We start from the raw sequence: 21,272 nt of genomic DNA on the forward strand, positions 1-21,272 counted from the left end.
AAAAGTCTTATGTTTTAGCTTTTACTCTTGATAACAGTGGGTGGTATAGATTGAAGTTCATTTTGTCCATATAGAGATTCCAGCACTGTTTTTACTTTGCTTTTTCTCATTGGATCACTTTACTGCCTTTGCCAAAAATCAGATGACAGTACTTGTTAAAGTCTATTTCTAGAGTCTCTATGTTATTCCATTGATGTATTTGTTATTCTTATGCCAGGCCAGCAAGTGTCTTCATTATTACAGCTTTGCTTGAAGTGCTCAAAATGCTTAAAGGTTTTGTTTTGTTTTGTTTTTTGACTGCCTGGAATGCCTTCGCATTTATTTATTTATTATGCTCCGTTAGCCAACATATAGTACAATATTGTTCTTTTTAAAGGTGGTTTTGGATATTCTGAGATCTTTGCATTAGTTACCTAATCCTAAGCAAATGACTCAACCACACTAAGATTCAACTACTTCCTAAGTAAAATGTGGATAGAGTATGCATTTCTCAGTATTGATGGGATGATTATGAGATAACCCATGCAAAGTTTTAAGTACAGAATGAATTGAAGAGACTGTCTTTTCCCCATTGAATAGTCTTTCCTGCTTTGTTGAAAATTAATTGACCATATAGTTGCGGAAATAAGGTTTATATTATATCTTAATGATTACCACACTTAGTTTTATCAAGATTAACAAAGCATACAGTTGAAACCTGTTTAATTTAGTCTTAATCGCTTCATAACTTGAAGGATTTAGCAATACTATAAAATTGCTACCACTTTTTGAATGTTTTTATGTACTCTGATCAGTTTTGCATACATATAAATTATATAAATTATTAAGTATATATGTATATATGTATATACATGTTCGGTCTCCAATGCCCTGGTATCAGGAATTCAGCCTGTCTATTCAGTTCTCTTCTTTTTCCCTGGGGTTGCATCACTGTACCAAGGGGTTTACACTGTGCCAAAGCTTTTGGGGTGACATTTGGTCATTGAGAGCCTCATGACCCAAGCTAGAATTTGCCAAGAGGTTCTCATTCTTCTCTCCGCTTACTCTTCCTTCACCAAAGGTCACCACCCCTGTCTCCTTTGAGAATCTTTGATCTCTTGTCCTCAGTCATCCTGAGATATCATTAGTCTCCTCAGACCTCTCACACCTAAAGAATAAAGGCCCCACATCATAGGACTTCGCCTCAGGTAGCCGAACACAGAGAACAATTGGAAACCAGTTCTGTTGATTTCCCACCCAAATCTTCTCTATCCTGTGAATCAAGAAAACAGTTCTCCAACAGGTGGAAATATACAACAAGCTCTCACTGACTTTGGTTTTCTTCTGATGTTTTTTTCCATGTGCTGAATCATTTTCAACACACTAAACGGCTAGGTTTTCTCCAACTCAAAATGTCTATTAGATTAGGAAACTTAAAAGTTCTTTATCAACTTCTCTGCTCCATCTTCTGCTGCTTGTGGCAAAATACATGGTTTAGTGAATGGCAGAACTGCAAGGAAATGGGACAGGGAAGGAAATCCCATCAGTATCTCAAAATACTACCCCACTACACATTTATCTCCCTTAATTCTCCTAAGACATATCTTATGGCCCCATAAGAAAATATGATAATTTTCAGTTTAGAGATGTTGAAATTGAGTCTTACTGCTGCTGGCTAACGTTCTTGAACCATCTCTCAGTCTTCATCGCCTCTTTGAATAGTCTATGGCTATGCTGGCGATGGATACCTGAGGTCTAAAATGAAGATGAATATAATAAACATTTTTTGATTAAGTAATTAATAAAGATGAGAATGGAAAAATTCAAAAGCCCATAAAGACTTACCATATTTTAATGCTCTAGTACCAAGTGTCAAACACAGTAGAAATATGATACAAAAACATGAGCACATTTAATATGGATAACTTACTATCAAATATGTGAGTAAGAACCTCAACCCTTATCCCTGGAAACAAACTAAACCATATCAATTATTTGATAAAGTAAGGGTGCTTTTTCTGCCACTTACAAGTTCGCTGAGTTATGTTTGCTTGAATGTCAGATTCATAATCTGTTTTAGAATAGTAATTCATTTTAATTACATACCTGACTTCTGTTTGAATGGTTCATCATATCCAAACTTATATAATTACATTTAATGTTACAGATAATTAACCAATGAAAATAGTAGTGGTCACAGATATACTACTCAAGATGGCATATATTTGGGGATGTATTAGGAGAAATCAATTAAAAGATGCACAGTTTAATAGAAATGTAGATTCTATGTGCAAAGTGTGAGGATTATGAGTGAAAAAATATAATTATCTTATTTTCAAGTTTTTAAATGCTGTGTGAAACATGATTATTATTTTTCTAAAAAAAATACAAACATTTCTTTAAAAAAATGTATATATATTCAAAACCTGACCCCTCCAGGGATTTTATAAAGATGTCCCAAGAGGCCCATAGAGATGAAAGTTTCAAAGTTGCTTTGGTGGGTGAAAAAAAAAAATTGAAAATGTCGAATTTACTTCTTCTAAATGCTAGCTCTACTCCTTCAATATCACTTTAAAGTCTTTAAGTTCAACTTCACTACTGAGAGAGAGCTGATCTTCAGAGTTCAAACTATTTGATGTAGTTTTCCCTGCAAAACAGCTCTGGAACTGTTGCCTCAGAGGAAACCAGTTGCTATGGATGATGGTGAATGTGAGATGTGAGCCTGAGGGGACTCTTGTCTTAAAGTTGTGTGGGCAAGAGAACCACACACAATCGCTGCCCCAGAACAGAGTGTTTATCCAAAAAGACCAACTTGGGGATAGTCCCTCTGCTCACACTTGTGTGTTTTTTTTTTTTGTTTTGTTTTGTTTTGTTTTACAACTAATTTTATTCAAAGAAATGAATCACTCTTTTAAATAAACTATACATCACAAAATTTCTCTTTAGATTGAATCTTTCGGGAGTAATTTAGCAGACTTAAAGCTTTAGTGAAAAATACATGAAATACAGAGTAAATAAAGTGGTTTTTACCACTGTATTCTAGCTTCCATGTTCTGCCTTCTTTTGTCCTTTCCTCTAGTTTTATAATCAAAGATAATTTTGAAACTGCCTCCCAACTAGCTTTTCTGCAGGCACAACTATCTAAAACAGTTGTGGGTTTTTTTTCCCTCATAATTTATGCAGTCAATCTTTAATCATACTTGAGTTGGTGTATCACCTCTCATTTACTTGCTCTCTCTCAGGCTAATGTCATTCATTCTCTGGACATTTTCCTGGGCCAGTAGAGGTCAGCTCTTCCTGTAGGAAGATGTAGGAAAGGGCTTCTTCCTGCATCTTAATTAATTTCTAAAAGTGTAATGAGTAGTTTGAAAATTTTCAGGTCTACAAAATTTTGACTGTAGAGTGCTTGAAAGTTCACAATATTAATGATTTTCATTAAACCTCTCTCTTTGCAAGACTCTTTATTGAGGGATAGTTACATGCTAAGTTGGTACAAATGTATTTATTAAAACTCCATCATTCATTTTGAAAATATATAAAAGATTTAAACAAGTAAACTTATCATGACCTACTTTTCATGTGCATTGTGAAAGGAAACAGCATAAGAAACTCTTATCAAATCATTAAACAAATGAGAATAAATAATTGATGTTAGCAAATGAAGAGTTTCATAAAGAGCCAAAAAATAGATAAGGCAATCAAAAATGATTCTAACACTCATTTTGGCTTCTTCTGAAAAGGAAAGGATTTTTATTTATGCCTACCTGTTCATTTGTTTTAGTTACTAATGTTATCTTTTAGTCCATCATAATTTGTTTTTCTTTTTACTATGAAGGAGTCTTTTGTTTTGCTCTTAGGCTTGAATCACCCACAAGGTCCTTGATAATGGAAGCTCCTCGAGGGGTCCGGGTGAGTGCTGCTGCAGGAGACTTCAAGGCCACCTGCAGGAAGGAGCTCCATCTGCAGTCTACAGAAGGGGAGGTGAGTTCCCAGGGGTAGAGACTGGCCCTTTACTGCTGAGGGTGCTTCTCAAATTATATTCATATTGCTCCAGGTGACTGATTCATGAGAGAGCTTAAATTATGGAAATATAATACTTCCTGAATATGAAATTTGGTAAATCTGATATTATTTTCTTAAAACAAAGCACCATTTCTTTTCTACGGAAAGATACCCATTTATAAGTCAATTATAAGTGGGACATCTAAATTCCTGTAGTTTCAGAATTGGCAGATAAACAAAATGGATATCAAGATAATATCAAGAATGAAGGCAGTCTTTTTTTTTTTTTTTCTTTTTTCTTTTTTGGTCTTCCAAAACATTCTTCCAAAAAGTACTTTGGATGTTTGTTTATTTCTGTAGAAATGGTTCCTATATTCTTCTAAAAGAAAAATGAAACAAAAGTTATTTTACTATTTAGCCCAATTGTTATTCCCTAGGTAAGGAGATAGATACATGCTAACATTTTTCTCCCATGTTACTTTCTTTCCTCCAAGAATCTCCTGTCAGTCTGTTGTCCTTCCTTTAAAGATGATTCCCTTTCCCTCACTGCTGTAAAGAACCCTTTGTCTTCCATCTGCCAGGCTGGCACTGGAATGCCCTAGGCACACATTCATTCCATGTACCTTGTTACATACATTGTGATTGGTGTGCCAGCAGAATGACAATTTTGTCAGTTCTGGAAATTTCTCAGCATTGCTTCTTTTCCTATTACTGCTCCCCATTTCCTCTATTTCCTCGAGTTTCCTCAGAAACTCGGAAGAAATAAATGTAGGGGGGGGAAATCGGAGGGAGACATGAATCCTGAGAGACTATGGACTCTGAGAAACAAACTGAGGGTTTTAGAGGGGAGGGGGTGGGGGGATGGGCTAGCCTGGTGATGGGTATTAAAGAGGGCACATACTGCATGGAGCACTGGGTGTTATACGAAAACAATGAATCGTGGAACACTACATCAAAAACTAATGATGTATTGTATGGTGACTAACATAATAAAATAAAATTTAAAAAAAAAGAAAGAAACACATAGTGTTTCTTCCATTCCCTTACCCTCCAGATCTCTTAGTCTCTCCTCCTGAGTTTCTATTTCTCTGTCTCCCTGTGCCTCACTCTGTTTAGTTACTCAGATCTATATGCCCAGGTTCCTTTTTGGTCTCTAATCACTTATTAAATGCCTCCATTGAGCATTTAATTTTAATAATTAGGAGTATCCCCTGCCTCCCTGCTCAGCGGGGAGTCTGCTTGTCCCTCTCCCTCTGCCCACCCCCGACCCCCACTCATGCTCTCTCTCTCTCTTCTCAAATAAAATCTCCAAAAAAATAAAATAATTTTAATAATTATGTTGTTCATTTTTAGGATTCTCATTTGTTATTTTTTTCAAATCTGCCTGGACATCTTGGTAGTCGTTGTTTTGCATGCTTGTTTTTAATTCTATTTTAATTATTTCAAATCCTTATACACAGTATATATTGTGTATATTTTTGCTACAATTCCCGAAGTCCTTGAAAGTCTAAATCCATTGTGTTCCTGTTTCTACCAATTAAGTCCCTTGGTATTTTCTTCCTTCTCATGCTTATTTTATTATGAGCTTATGAAGGTCAAGTTGAGAAGATAAAGAATGGAAGAATAACTTGAGAAAGATGCTCTGCAACATTTTATTCCTCTTCAGATGTAAAGATGAAGGCAGAAATCAATAGAATTGAAGGAGGACGTTCCTTCCTTACCTTTATGTCATTATTTCAGTTGTTGACTCAGGATGAATTTTAATTGGATATTTTGCTTCTTTTTTATAAACAAACTTACTGGCAGGACTATATTAACATCTTAATGGATATTACAACTTAAATGATATAGAACTACACTTCATAATACTTTAAAAGGTTATCCATATTACCTTTCAAGATTTCTTTCTGCTACAATTACAGAATACAATACTTCGTCTACCACAGCAAGATGGAAATCTTTCTTAAATATCTTGCATCCTTTTTAAAGAGTTGCTTTTATCGTGCTAATCATTTCATTCAAATTATTCATAATAAATCATCTCATAATAAATATTGGTAGTTATTAATCTCTGTTCTGTTCCTATTTATGCACCACTTATGTTCTTTTATTCAGTGTATCAGCAGAATGAATCCTTGGATTCAATTACAGGTTAGCATTTAATTGTGAATTGAATATTATGCTATAAATAAATCATAGCCAGAGATTTTCAGTTGTGGTCATTTTTTTATATTAATAACACAAAGACACAGAAAAGCACAGCACTTTATAATAGAATAAAATAACACGTAATTTTCCTAGGAAAAAGTGTGAAATGATATGAAATCTTTCTCTTGGCTTCACTAACTTTGCCACAGAAAAGGCATACTGATCATTTACTAAACAAAATTGAAAGATGTAAAGTTCCTCCCTTAGACTGTTCTTAAAGTAGTTAGAATCAGAACAAACATGGTATTGAGGTAACAAAATAACAGACAAAATACATAAGAATGAAATTACACGCAAAATTCTGCACTGATGAGGATTGTCATTTCAGACATAATGTTGCAAGGAATTTCAAACACGGCTCTAAAGACAACCCGAATCATAATATAGATGGAACTTGGAAAAAAAAAAGTGTTGCAATAGCACATGAGAAGCAATAATGCAGTAACATGTATGTTACAAGATCACAGAGAAAGAGGAAAACAATTTTTATTTTGCAAATCCCTTGAGATTTGCTATCACAGTGATAGGCCTGATTTCAAAGGGTAACAAAGGCATAAATGAATTCTTGGTGCAGAGAAGACAGTGGGCCGTGACTTAAATGCTCAGGCGTGTGATTCGGAGTACCAGGAAGAGTTTCAGAACAAAGCGATTCTATGGGTTATAGGGCAATATAGAATAGAAATATCACTTTTAGAATTTGGAAGGTGAACAGTATCACAGTAACTGTCTTAGCAGAACAGAAAGAGATATGAGCAAGCCTATCACTTACCAGACTCGGGTCCTTGGACCCAGCAATGGTAGAGACAAGGCTGGACCCCAAATGGAAAAGCACAGGCAAGGCTTTCTTGGGGCTTATGCCCCAGCACCAGGGGGCAGCACAAAGGAAAGAATCCTCAGGCTGACTCTCCAAGGAGAGGTCAGATGGAATACTTTAAAGGAACTTAGGTGGGAAAAGGGTGACATGTAAGCAGGTAGAGGTGGGGATTTACTAGCAGTTAATGGTCCTGCTTCTTCACGCGTGGTGTGTCTAATGAACATGCTAACTCTCCACCCCTGGGCATGATTTTTAGTATTATAATGAGGGGAAAAGTCCGTGAAAGTGCAGTACTGGGGTCCGTCTTGGTGCAGACTGGTCTGCCCTGGACTGGGCTTGCTCCTTAGCTGGTGCTTTGCTCCGCAAGAAAAGCGATGATGGCCAGCAGGCAGGGGATTTTCCAGGTGCACAGGGGCTTGTTCCCAAGGTCCCTGAATGTCTCATGTCTATGCTGCAGAAACCTGGCAAAGCCATGCTGGAAAGAATCAGTATGCAACACCTCTTTTTACCTCATGATTTATTTTTCTATCTCAAGCCAAGAAAACATCCTTTTCTTTTTAAAGGCCCCATTCATTTAAATGTTATTAATAAAATATACTTCCCTGGGCGCCTGGGTGGCTCAGTCGGTTGAGCGACTGCCTTCGGCTCGGGTCGTGATCCTGGAGTCCCGGGATCGAGTCCTGCATCGGGCTCCCTGCTCGGCGGGGAGTCTGCTTCTCCCTCTCTCCCTCCCCCTGCTTGTGTTCCCTCTCTCGCTATGTCTCTCTCTGTCAAATATATAAATAAAATCTTAAAAAAAATAAAATAAAATAAAATAAAATATACTTCCCTTATACGGCTGAGTGTATGGTATGTATCTTGGAAGCTTACGGAATTAAGTACTGTCCTATAGCTACGTGTTGTCGCGAGTAGCCCCAGAGTGGAGAGCAGAGCTGGAGGGCGATGCTGGGGCCCCACACCTGCTTCAAATAAGGCCCAAGTCCTTCAAGGATAATTCTGTTGATGAGGCTCCCACAGCTGTGCTTGCTTTACACACGAGCCACCTGCTCGCCTTGCCTGTACAAAACCTGCCCCTCTCCTCAGCTCTTCATGAGAGCTACCCACATGCAGAGAGGACCAGTTGCATAACTATAAAAGCCGCCGGGGTGGCATTATGTCAGCAAGCCGCTCCAAAGCCCCTGGGCTAACCAATAACAGTCATTGCTGGGCTGCCTAGTCAAGTGAACCGTTCCCAGTAGCCTACATTCATTTGATTCATCCCACGTGAGCGTCCTCGCCACTTACCATTTGCACACTTTATCGTCTATGTCTCAAGGTTTCTTGGACAAAACACCAGCTCCTGATATTTCCTCAGCGTGAACGCATCTCCAAACATGCAGACCTAAAGCCCGCTGTCCCAGAGCTTGCCCCATAATATTTTTGGCATTTATGAAGTCTGGGATTTCTGCTCTCTGCAAACATGCTAGCTCCTAAAAAGAAGTGAGGGGGGCGCCTGGGTGGCTCAGGCAGTTAAGCCACTTTGGCTCAGGTCATGATCTCAGGGACCTGGGATAGAGCCCTGCCAAGAGTCTCCCTGCTTAGTAGGGAATCTGCTTGTTCCTCTGCTTCTGCCCCTCCACCCTGCTCCTCCTCTCTCTGTCTCTCTCAAATAAATAGAATCTATAAAAACAAACAAAAAAGAAGTGAGGGACAGTGGGTGAGCTGTGAGAGAGTCCCTCTCTCTCTCTCTCTTTTTTTTTTTTAATTTTATCCATTCACAAGAGATAGAACATGAGCAGGGGCGGGGGAGAGAGAGAAGCGGGCTTCCCGCTGAGCAGGGAGGCCGATGCAGAGCTCTCCATCCCAGGACCCTGGGATCATGACCTGAGCCAAAGGCAGACACTGAACTGACTGAGCCACCCAGGTGCCCCGAGAGTTCCTCTCTTAAACTCAACCAGTAGAGAAGTTATTCATCCCTCTGTTCCTATGGAGAAGTGTAAGAGCCCAGAGTGTGTAATGATTGGTGTTACTCTCACTGACGTCCCTCAACAAGGAGATACAGAGCCAGGAGAAATGACACCCAGCCTCTACACCCCAAAATATGTCATCATTTCCTTTTGCTTACTTTTGTGCGCTTTCAATTTTCCTATTGAAAATTTCCTATTCCTAAAAAATAAGTCTCCTTAAAAAATAAGAACAGAAGCACTTTCTTTCCCTTTGCTTTCCTGTCACTTAACCCGGAAGTAATTATGGAGTGATAAATTTTAACGTTTGACACCTACAAACAAAATTTTAATCACACTTTCGTAACTTTGAATATTGTTGATAAATTCAATCATCCATTTACTTTATAATCTATTCATGTATTCAACAACCATTTGCATTATGAGGAAGCTGTATTTGCAGGGTTAAACACTGTGAAGTTATAAAAAATATTTCAGTATGATTCCACCTTCAAGGAAGATATAATTTACTTGAGAAAGGAAGATATAAATAGGACTGTAAAATAACATCAAATGATGAGCAAGATAAGATAATAATAATAAGTTTCTGTGGGAGAACCAATAAGAAGAGTCTTTCCATCTTGGAACATCTGGGAAAACTCCTGGAGGGTGAAGTCGGTGAACTGGGCTCTGCTGGAGGAGGACATTTGTGCCCTAGAGGGGAGAGACATGTCCGTGGTGAAGGAAGAACATTGTTTCACGCAACATGCACTTGTACAATTTTATGCACTGTTCTGTGACCCAAAGATAGCTGTAGGTCTTACTTGCAAGGGGGAGAAAAAACAATAAATGAAGGAATACATACTTAATACAATGTTAGGAAAGGATTGGTACTATAGAGAAAAATAAAGCCATCAAAGAGAGACTAATGGATTAGTGTTATTTTCATAGAGTGGTTAAGAAAACCCTTTTTTAGAAGGTGACCTTTTTGCAGGGATCTGAAACATCTAAATTAATCTAAAACATACATGTGTATGGCATATGCATTATTTTTCTCTCTTATCTGCAGCATTCAATAGATTCCTGTGTTTCAAAATTAAAAAAAATAAATAAAGGAGTTTACCGTTAAAAATAGTAACAAATATAGAAAGGGCAAAAAGAGATCTCCCTCCTACGCTTGTTTTCTAACCACCCACTTGTAAATGTCTGGAGAAAAAGAGTATTTCAGGCTAAAGAAATAGGAAGTGAAAAAACCCAGAGGCCAGAGTTCTTCAGATATCTTTGAGAAAATGCTGGAGCAAGGAGAAGAATGCTAGGAAATGATGTTAGAGGGATCATGGAGGGCTTGTGGGCCATGGGAAGGAATCCAGATTCATTGTAAGTGTGGTGGGAGGCTGGCTGTCAGGGAATTTTGAGCACTGGGGTGATCTGATCTGATCTGTGTTTCTTAGAAATTCACTAAGCAGTATATAAAACAGGCTATAAGAGGACAAGAAGGGCAGCTGGTGGGCTAGTCCGGGAGCTAAGGTAGGAGTCCCAGTGAGAAACGAATAGGACTTGGATAAGGGCAAATATGTAGAAAAAAATGGAGTAATCTCGGATTCTCCTGTCAAGTTAGGCAGTAATTAGCTACATAACAATAGAACGAAGAAATAGCTAGAGAAAGTTGTTTCTTTGTTCATTCAGATTCATGATTCAGTTTTTCTTTCTTTGAAACTTTTCTCTTGCATGTCAGTTCTCTTGCATGTCAGAACCATATGATCACCGTCCCTGAAAGTGTTAAGTCCATGTTTGGAATAAGTGAAGTAATTTTGCAAATTAGAAAATCTAGCAAAGTAAGTGTAGCGTACAAGTAATACGTTTCACGGAGACTTCAGACCTGCTTATAGCTAATAATTGTTGTTAATGGTGCAAATTATCTACATGGTGTATGTATCCTTTAGACTGTCAACATGATTTTATGACTGTTTTTAAAAATTAGGTCATTGAGTAACTTTCTTTTTGTAAGTTGCCCATCCCTTCAGTAATGTCCTTTCCATGAGCATCCTGATTTCTTTGTATACTCTTTAGAGGAGGCATGATTAAGAAGTTAAATGGAGAGACTCTCAAACTCATTAATTTTCTGTGGTGTTTGAATAAGTGGGTTGGCCCCTTAAGCAGATTGTGCAATATTGCTTTTCAGATCGAGGGCTTTCTGTCAGAATGCACCATGTCTCGAAAGAGAAGATAGCTGCCAGGCTTCTGGGCTGCAGTGTAGGAATGTAATTTGTTTGTTCAACAAAGCATGGCAGCTAAACCAATAGAATTGTTGTTTAGTCTTTTTTATTAGACCATGTTGTAAAGCTCGGAGGAATGTCGAATGCTAAAATGCATTAAAATGCACTTTCTTTTCCCCCTAGATATTTTTGAATGCAGATAAAATCCGGCTGGGGAATCTACCGACCGGCTCTTTCTCATCATCTTCACCCAGCTCCTCAAGTTCCCGGCAGACCGTGTACGAACTGTGTGTCTGCCCCAATGGCAAACTGTACCTTTCTCCAGCGGGAGTAAGCTCCACTTGTCAGTCCAGTAGCAACATCTGCTTGTGGAGCTGAAGTGACTGATTTCTCCTCACACCAGAATAGCCTTTTGTTCCTGTCCGTCTGCTTCACAGTTCCGCTCGGTTTCCCTTGTGATCAGTCCAGAGCTTCTTCAAATGGTCCACAGAGCAACTTCTTCCGATGCACGCAGGGGTATCGCTGCCACCTTCTCTCGTGATTTACTGTACTGCTCAACGCAGAGAGTGTGGGTGACGGGACAGTGGAAAAATCACCTTCAGCGGGAAAACTGGATCATAACTTTTGCTCAGAAGGGAGAAAAACATAGGTGCCTTTGCTACATGAAGTGAAGCACACAGTTTTAGATTTTTGCAGGACCGGATATGAACTGCACATACATACATTAATCACACAGATGAAATTCCCAGTATCCAATGGCAAGATGAGATGGTTAACCCTGTCAGAAAACTAATTCTATAGTCTGAAAGCACAATTTTCCAATCATCTTTTTGGATGTAAACTTTTATCCCCGAATTTTAAAATTTTCAAGCATTAGACAATGCTTGCTTTACTAAAAATTAAATTCAATACATGATTTTTAACAAAACGAAACAAAACAAGACAGAATCCCACCCTGAGTTTTATTTGTTTCTTTGAATTCAATGTGTTGTTACTCTTTGTCTACTAAGTCTAGACTTTTGTACGTTAGGTAATTTTGAAAGCACTCAGCAATATAATCTTTACAGAATTAACAAAATGCCATTATCCTGTCATTTGTCAGATCTGAATGGCCTTATATAGTATTTACTTGGCTTTTGCATGTGACGTATTTGCTTTTAACGAAACATCTAATTTATTGCAATATAAGATAGTATTAAGAGGGGCATACTGTTGGTGTAGAATCCATAGATTTTTTTTTTTAATTCACATGCTATCGTTTCCATGAGGTTCTCATAGTACAACTTTTTGTTTGCTCCATTCACTTTATATTTGACTCTGACTGCTAAAATTCAAACATATCCACTAAATAAATAAATTACTAATGTGATGCATTATGCCGAGAATGGATTCACTTTCCATTGGAATATACTCTTCAGAATTATATCTATGTATTTTTTTTTACTGAAGGTTAAGATTTAAGGACGGTAGAAAGTAAATTACAAATCCCTGCTTACAGACTAAAAAACATAAATGTTAACAAACATGTTGAAAATGTGTTTGCTCCATTAGATTCCTATTTTCAGGAATTTGGTCATATTTCCTTTCAGCTCTTAATACTTAGTTACCTTGATTAGACTGTTAAGCTACCCAGCTACCCTGGCATCAGAAATCATAGCTCCTTCCATTCTCCACTACTTATTTTTGTAAACTAGCACTAATAAATAACTCCAGAATAATGTAGCTTCGTTTATCACAACACTCCTTAACTTGAATTCTTAAAACTTACAGAATCCAAGAATGTAAAATTGTATTAAGTATTTCCTATTATGGGAAGATGACTTGATTACTCTAAGGTAAGTCCTTAATTTTCACATGGCAGTCAAGCTTACTTTCCCCCATGTACACTGTTGCAGGTGTATGGAAGCTTCATTTTGGGGGCCCATGAGCATAGAACCTTTGAAATTCAGGCCTCTACAGCATAGAGCGAAGTGGGAGATGGGAACTTGTTGGAGTAATCTGTCGAAAGTAGGAAAATTAGATAATGCAAGGAACAAAGTGAACCATGGCCAGAATTATCTTGTTTGGATAACCTAACACACTGAATGCTTGAAAAAGCTCTGTTTTACTAAAATGCATTCTGCACTCACCAAAAAGTCAGAAAGCTAGTGCAGTTTTATCACTTTTAAAATAGAACTTGACTTGTGTTTGGGGGTTATTATAGAAAACTTAAATCACTATTGGAGTAAGAATTGAGATATGCCATTGCTTAAAACATCATACCACAACATAAGTGTTCAATTTATTTAAGTTGGAACATTAGAATTGAATATGAGAAATTCTCACATTGGTTTAAGCAAAGTACACAAAGTATAACACAAGAAATTTTGAGAAATTATGGGTGCTAATCACTGTGTTATGGGCCTTTTAGGAAAACACTGTGTATTAATCTGAGACCTATTCAAGTTCTAAACATCCCTAAATTAAAACAATTAGAAAGTTTTTTTTAGTCAAACAGGAACAATTCTTTTGATTAGTAATTAGCACCGTTTCTAATCTCCGCTCTGTCTTCTAATCAACAAGCTGATTTAGGCAGTCTGGGTATATCTCCAGACTCCAGTTTACTCAACTATACAACAAAAGTATAGAGTCAACTGATCTCTTGAGAATCCTTCCAACTCTAACATGTTCTAATTCCAAGAGCAAATATTATAGGCGGTGGAAGGGTCCACTAAATTTTAAATTATACATCGTAAGAGGAGAAAAGTGGAGAGAGAGTAAGGAGACAAACAGTATAAAATCCAATTCTGGTGAGGGGCTGTCAATTTTGATTTCAAATATGTTCTGAAATATTACAGACACAATTTGGAAGACATATGTTAAGAGATTTAGACTATGTCTACATGATGTAAAAATATCTTTGATTTAGTAGAAAAAAATAGTGAAACAAGTGGCTTTGCTATCCAACACTGGGCAGTTGGTTTAAATTACTTGGCTGGCTATTTTAGATTCCTTAGAATCTAAGTATAGATTCAGCCTCAGAATTGGAGCCTCTGTTGAAGGCATGGAAGATTGCTCCTAAAAGTCCTTCATTTCCTCATAAACGAAGGCTTGGTTCTCTCCTGATACAGAGTTCCCCTAATTGTAGACTACGAAACAGATTCATCATCTGTTTCTCCAGTAGTAATTTTCTGTTACAACCTATATAAATACCGTGCAGTTTACTCAGATGCGAATTTCATCTTTCCTAATTTAACTTAAAAGAAATAATTCCTTTCAGGTGTAATACATGGACCTTAAACTTTGTATGCAGTTCAGCTGGAGAAGGCAGGAAGGGGAAAAAGGAGAAAGTCAGGCAAACCCACAGGCAGGAAGGACAAAAGGAAGGAAAGGGATTGACCATATTCCTAGCATTTACATTTTTAGCTAGGAATGAATAAACTGAAAGTATTTCATTTCTGTTTCTGGGAGTCAAAGGAGAGAAGTAATTATCCCTTAATTCTTTTAGAATACTTAAGTGAGACACTCTCAAAAAAATATACTTCCAAATTTCCTGTTTCTTTCGTTCAACATCTCCAAAATTTCTACCTGGTATTTCTTGGTCCTTTTTTTTTTTTTCCTTATTTTACTAGGAACCACAAGATCTCTAGTTTAGTACATAGTTATTTATTGAAGGGTTCAAGATAACTTTGATATTAATCAGGAAATCTTAGATTTCAGGACCCCAAATCTCTGAAAATGGATCCTGGAGTTTCATTTCTAGTTCTGCGCCTACCTATTTGACCTTAAGAAATGTACTTCTTTATCTTGACCACAGTTTACTTACCTGTGAGAGGGGTACAGCAAACGAGGAGTTTCCTTCGGTTACTTTCATCTCTAAAATTTCACTGATTCACTTAAGAGACTCAGCTATCTTGAGTTCAGTAGCTTAGTCTGGACTAGCATTACTGATCTCCCTATACCTTAACATGTTTCTTGTTTAAATGTTGAAATGCAAATCTTTCTAGCATCCCGCTCCTTACTCCCTTTTTCTATATTCTTTCTTGTTCTTACCATGTGAACATTAATGTCCCCTTCATAAATAATAGGTCACTGACAGGCTTCAGGAATATGGTTGACATTTAAAAAAGAAAAGGATATATTTGGGTCTTATTAAAAAGAACTATTTAGGAAATTAATAGAAATATTTACCAAATATTAATACTCTGTTGATCGTTCTGTTACTATTTATCGCCATCGAACTAAAAAGCTCTGGTCTTCTGAAGAAAAGGTAATTTGATCACAAAGGTCAGTTGCTGACTTTTTATAAGATGCTATACCATTCAAACTTCCTGCATATTCTGCCATCTGAATTTCTCCATTGGACAGTGCCTCATTTTATAAAACTGGCATTTGATACAATAAAACTCCTAATGAATTGTGTCATTGCAAACATGGTACCTCCATATGAGGCAGCAATTGATAGAAGGCTGGATAGTGTTTAATGCATTTAAGTGCTATATTTTATAACAGATAGTGTATCATAATATTAAATTATTAAAATAGTTGAAGATATTTAATGGCCAAATTTTCTATACCACCATCAAAGCCAAATTCACGTTTGAGTTTCATATGAGTAAGGTCTTATAACCTTATTCTTCCAGTAGCTTTGGTCTAATTATCACTGCTCATGTGACCATATTTAAAGATATTTGGAGAAATTATTTTCTCTATGTAGTAGTGTATATTATAGCAACGAATATTACAAAATATTATTATCACAAAGTAAAGTATTATATTTTTATTTCTTTAAAACAATCATAAACTAATGAATGACCTCATTGAATGCTGTTATTCATATTGTTTTATACTGCAGTTCATTAGTTATTTAAATGTCAAAGACCAAAGACTGGGATTTCTATTGTATTTAACTCTACAACACTGCTGCTTCTACTAATTAATTCAAATGAATAGGAGGGCTTATAATTATAACATGAGGTAGTAAACATCCTCCTTGCAGGATTCTGAGCTATAGATCATTACTTTACGTTTTGGTTTTGTTAGTATAGTCCACTTACCTTTTATACATGCATAATAAACTCCTTGATATTCATAAGACCAGTATATAAAGACTATACCCTAAAATGGGTCCAGGCTGGATTGATTCAGCTGAGTTTAAACTTTCATTGCTTGGTAAAAATTCTTTGGAGAATATAATTAATTTGAAATACTTTTAGAACCAGAGGGCTATTTTTTAAGTGTTGATTGAAGAGGTTCCATTCTTTGAGAAAGTCAATGAAAAACATGAAAGGAAATGAGGTATAATGAACTGTGATCCTTTATATTTTTGCAGTCTTAATACCTCATTTGTCTGAATGTTTATAAATAAAAGCCAAACAGGGTTGAAGATGTGCAAGGACATTCACTAACAATGGAGATACGTAATTTCAAGTTTGAGTGTCTCGTTATTTATACAATTCTTTAAACCAGGTCCACTACTCATTTATTTTGTTTTGTAATTTTCATGTAAATGTTTTCTTGTATATATAGATATATGAAAAATGGAACTATTTTCTTACACATACTATGCAATATGTTTGTAAAATTGCAATATTACCAAAATACAAAAGCTGTGCTTTTGTACTCTTATCTTGCTTTATGTAAAATCAATCTTTTTCTATTTAAATGGACTACCTGTCCCATAAACTGTAGATAACATATCTATTCAAAATCAGTCTATTGTATCTTTTGTTTAGTTTGGGGTGGATTGGGTTCTTTTTCTTTTGGGAGAAAACGCACCAGTTTGGCAGTTGGAAACTTTGTTTTCCTCAAAAAATGAGACCTTTGAAGCATGCAATGAGCTCATATAATTTAAGATCTCTCCTGTAATTCTTGTATTTTGTCCTAATTTTGGTGCTACTGTGTAACCATGATTAAAAGTGATAGTCAAAACAAAGAGGATCAAAACTTATATGCTATCATTTATTTGAGAGAAAAGTTTGAAGAGGAGGGGTGTGAGTATTGTAGTGATTTAGAGACCTTTTCTGATTATGTGTTTGAAATATCAATTCTCGTAAGATCTATGCTTTTCAAATTTTAGCTTAATCTGTATATTTATACTTGATAAAGATACTTCCCTTATGAAAAATTGAGCATATTGTTCTTCTTAAACATATGACCAATGAAACTAAGGAAATCAAATTGACTTAAAAGTCTTGGTCACTACATTTTGCCAGATATTTAGCTAAGAGTTTACCCATTCTGCAATCTCCATGATTTGATTCTGGGGATAAGACTAAATGAATTGTTATTTGCTCAAATATACATCCCTACACAGACATATATCATCACACCTAAGTACACATACACATTCAAAGGCATACTAATTGACATTTACTTATTTGATGTATTTCTTCGTTTCCTTGTCACACTCAAAACATCAAGAACCAGCTAGTTCAAAACAATAACCTGGATTTGATTGCCTTTTAGAGCTGTAATTCCCAGTCCAGTACCCTGCATGCTTTGAGAATGACATCATTTCTCATAGGTTCCAAAAAAGCAACAGTATCAGTTGGAAGTTTTGTGTTTGTTTGTTTGTTGTTGTTTTGGTTACTATTGCCTTTTTCCTTGCTGCCCACATATTTCTACAGACTGGGCCACATATTAGGAAAAAGAAAAAGAAAATACCATCATTTACACTCTTCATAAAAACTTTCAAATGTTAACTATCAATAGAAAATAAATGAATGCTTTTACTTTGGGGAATTCTGTATATTCTATGACTTTATCAAAACTCAACAAAATTTGGGATGGTTCTAATAAGCAACCAGACACTTCCATACCTGTTTCCAGCATATCCTCAGAACATTTACCAACCATAGCACTTCCTGGTTTTGGGCACTCTTTTCTCTTATTAAGTGGGGGTACTAGAGAGTGCAGGTTGGGCATGGGTTTTTAAACCAGAGAATTCCAGGACAATATTATATTAGTATTTTCCAATGGCCTACCACTAAAGGAACGGCTATAGAGAATAACACCATGCAAACTGAAAGTTGCTGTAACTTTCTCTAATGACCAGGCAGAAGCTTACCCTCTTTGTGTCATGTGACAAATTTTAGAAGGAAGGCACTTTTTTTTTCTTTTTACTTTTCTCTTTCCCTTTCAATAAGAAATATTACTTGCTATGAAAGTGGGATAGATGGTAATAACAAATCTTCCTATTATAGTATTCCCTAGTGATTTTAAAAATTAAATCTGTCCTGCCAGTTAAAAATTATTCTAACTCAAAAAGGAATAACTTGAAATTATTGAAAATATTAGTTGCCCCCCCCCAATTTTTTTGTCACGCAAAGAAATACCTTTGATACTGAAAGGAGAAAGACTATGTCATAAAAGAAAGATTTAATTTCACCTTACAAATGTATACTAAACTTTTTCTCAGAACTAGCCCAATTCACTCATATTTTTTTTCTGGCAATGGATATAAACTGTGAAGATAGGATAAATACATTGTCTTGGCACAGAAAGAATGTCATGTTACAATTAAATATTAGATTAAATTACATTTGCAGGTATTTTAGCTGATCCAATCAGGTTTTCTATGTAGTAATAACTTATTTTTTTTATATTACTTGTTATCAGAAAGAATATCAGATTTCTTACGATATAAAGTAAACCCTTAAAAGAGAAAAAAAAAATGAAATTAAAGGAAAACCATAGGAAGAAAGAAGGAACAAAAGATTAATCACTAAAACAAAACTAGTTAATATGTTGAATATTAAGTGTATATTTAGGTTTCCTGAAAGTCAAGATTTAAAGAGAAGTCGTTAGACTATGTCATTAGAGAAAAAAATAAGTATACCATTTTATAATATATAGACCTTTCCTATGTTAACTCTAAAGAATGTTATTGCCTAGGTATTTATCCATGGATTAATACAGAAAACATAATGTGTAAAACAATAATTTCATTAAAAAAATTGTCCTCTATTAACTACTAATAATTATAGAAGATAAGATGTTGTAAGATCACTTGGAGTGTTACAAAGCATGAGGATTTCAGTTGATTCATAATTATTCATTAGAATATGCATAAATAACCCCAAATGTATAAAAATTACCCCAAATGTGTAAGATGTCAAAGATAAATAGAATAGATCCAAAGCATGTGAGAACTTGCCAGACACTTTTGAAAATATATACAGTTCTTCTTATGCAATAGTTATGTGTTATATAGCAGTGTGTATAAATGAGTTTAGCTTATAAGTTAGAAAAGAAACAGTTTGGAAAGTCTTGGTAAAATCCCATACCACTTAAATTTTAAAAATTTGGTGAACTCAGTATTTTCCTAATGTTTACAACTTGCTAGAAGAGTCTGAATTCATTGGCCACCACAACTAAGGGCTTTCAGACATCATGAAGAAAGTTACCAATTGTTCTCAAGATTAATTAAGGAAATATAAAGCCAAAAAAGGACCTACCCAAAATTCTAGAAAGATATAATACTTTCTGTCCTTGGGTCAATCTCACTACCAGTTAGATTTTATAGATCATCTTGCGTTTGTAGCTGACTTAATGGCATTCCAGTATATTTTGAATGTATAGTACATTATATGAAGTCCCTGTTTAAAGGTAGTCTAAAAGCCCAGAAAAAATGAATTTAATAAGTTACAGCTTCAATGCAGAACACTATAATATAAAAAATTTGAATTCATTAATAATTGAAATTTCAAAGTAAAATATTAAAAGAATTATAAGTTTCCTTTTACATCTCATCTTCTGACATCTACAAATTATTTATTTTTACTATGATCCACTATCCATCTTGAAGCAATACAGTCCTTATAAGTAATGGACTTGATTTTTAAAAAGGAGTAACCGTGTAGTAGTAGTCAAAAAATCAGAATCTAATTCCTATGTTGCTTTGAATGTCAGTCAATAATCTGCATAAACCTAATCTAAGTAAGAGGTTTAAACTTCATTTATGATTACACATGGATTTCACCTTGCATGGCCAACTCTGCCCAGCTGAAAAGAGCTATCAATATGGGGCATTGTACTGAGAATGATTCTAGAATAAGGTTCAAGCTCTCCAGGAAGAGCGGCATGATCATTTATTATGTCAGGGGTTCTGGAGTGACTGATTAATTGCAGTACATCTGCTCTATTTTAGCAGCAATAGGATCTTCAAGTTCTATCAACTCAACAGTAGGCTTCGGTTTCCTAAACTGTAAAATAAAGATGTTAAGTACAAACAGTTTTTAAATACAACAATATCACCTTAATACACTGTATAGTTTTAAAAGGCTTAATTCTGTGCTATATCAGATTTACTTTTACCCTAATGTGGAAGTATAACATATAAAACAATGTGCTAGAATCAAAGGAATAAGGAATAGAGGTGGTAAGGTGTCAAGCATTTGATGAGTTATGGTCCTTTCTGTAATTCAAAGTTCACAGTGGAATTATCTGGGTTATGTAAATTATCTGGGCTCTGGAAAACAATTTTACGTGATAGTCTACTATTCAAAGATAGAAGTAAATTAACATGTATTAAGTATATATTGTTATTGTAACTGAATTAAGACACTTAATTTCTGTTACTTCTTTAATGATAATCTCAATTCTCTTTTGGATTACATTTAATTAATCCCAGTTTTATAGATCAGAAAGCTGTATTTCAGAGAAGTTAAGTCAACTATTACAATTTTTATGTTTATTTGATTTTAATGCATTCATTTGCTCATCTATTTAATAAATGGTAACAGGTACCTGGATATGTCAGGCACAATTTCACTAGTCTAGGCATTGGTAAACAGTGGCCAACCAAACAGAGCTAGAAAAGGTCTGGGGACCCCTGGGTGGGACAGTCGGTTGGGCGTCTGCCTTCTGCTCAGGTCATGATCTCAGGGTCCTGGGATCAAGCCCCACGTCGGGCTCCCTGCTCTGCAGGGAGTCTGCTTCTCCCTCTCGCTTTGCCCTTCTCCCTGCTTGTGTGTTCTCTTTCTCACACTCTCAAATAAATAGATAATTAAAAATTTAAAAAAAGTTCCAGCTCTTGTGGAGCTTCTGGATTGCCAAGGAAGTGCAGACCATATTAATGTAAAAATAAATAAGCAACATGTCATAATATGAAAAGTCCTATGAAGAAAATAAGCAAAGAGGTAGTGGCAG

The 21,272-nt window shown here is 35.8% G+C and overlaps 1 protein-coding gene across 2 annotated transcripts in view; it reads left to right on the top strand.

Annotated features, from left to right (window-relative positions):
- SGCZ (sarcoglycan zeta) overlaps nt 1-11,519 on the top strand; it is a 432,583-nt gene extending 421,064 nt beyond the window's left edge. For both annotated transcript variants that reach the window (XM_021694220.1, XM_021694221.1), the window contains 2 exons: nt 3,837-3,960; nt 11,325-11,519. In XM_021694220.1, coding sequence (XP_021549895.1) covers nt 3,837-3,960; nt 11,325-11,519 — 319 coding nt within the window. The remainder of the gene's footprint in view (nt 1-3,836; nt 3,961-11,324) is intronic.
- The last annotated feature ends 9,753 nt before the right edge of the window (nt 11,520-21,272 follow it).

The sequence above is a fragment of the Neomonachus schauinslandi genome, chromosome 2, assembly GCF_002201575.2.
Source record: "Neomonachus schauinslandi chromosome 2, ASM220157v2, whole genome shotgun sequence".
NCBI classification, from domain to species: Eukaryota; Metazoa; Chordata; class Mammalia; order Carnivora; family Phocidae; genus Neomonachus; species Neomonachus schauinslandi.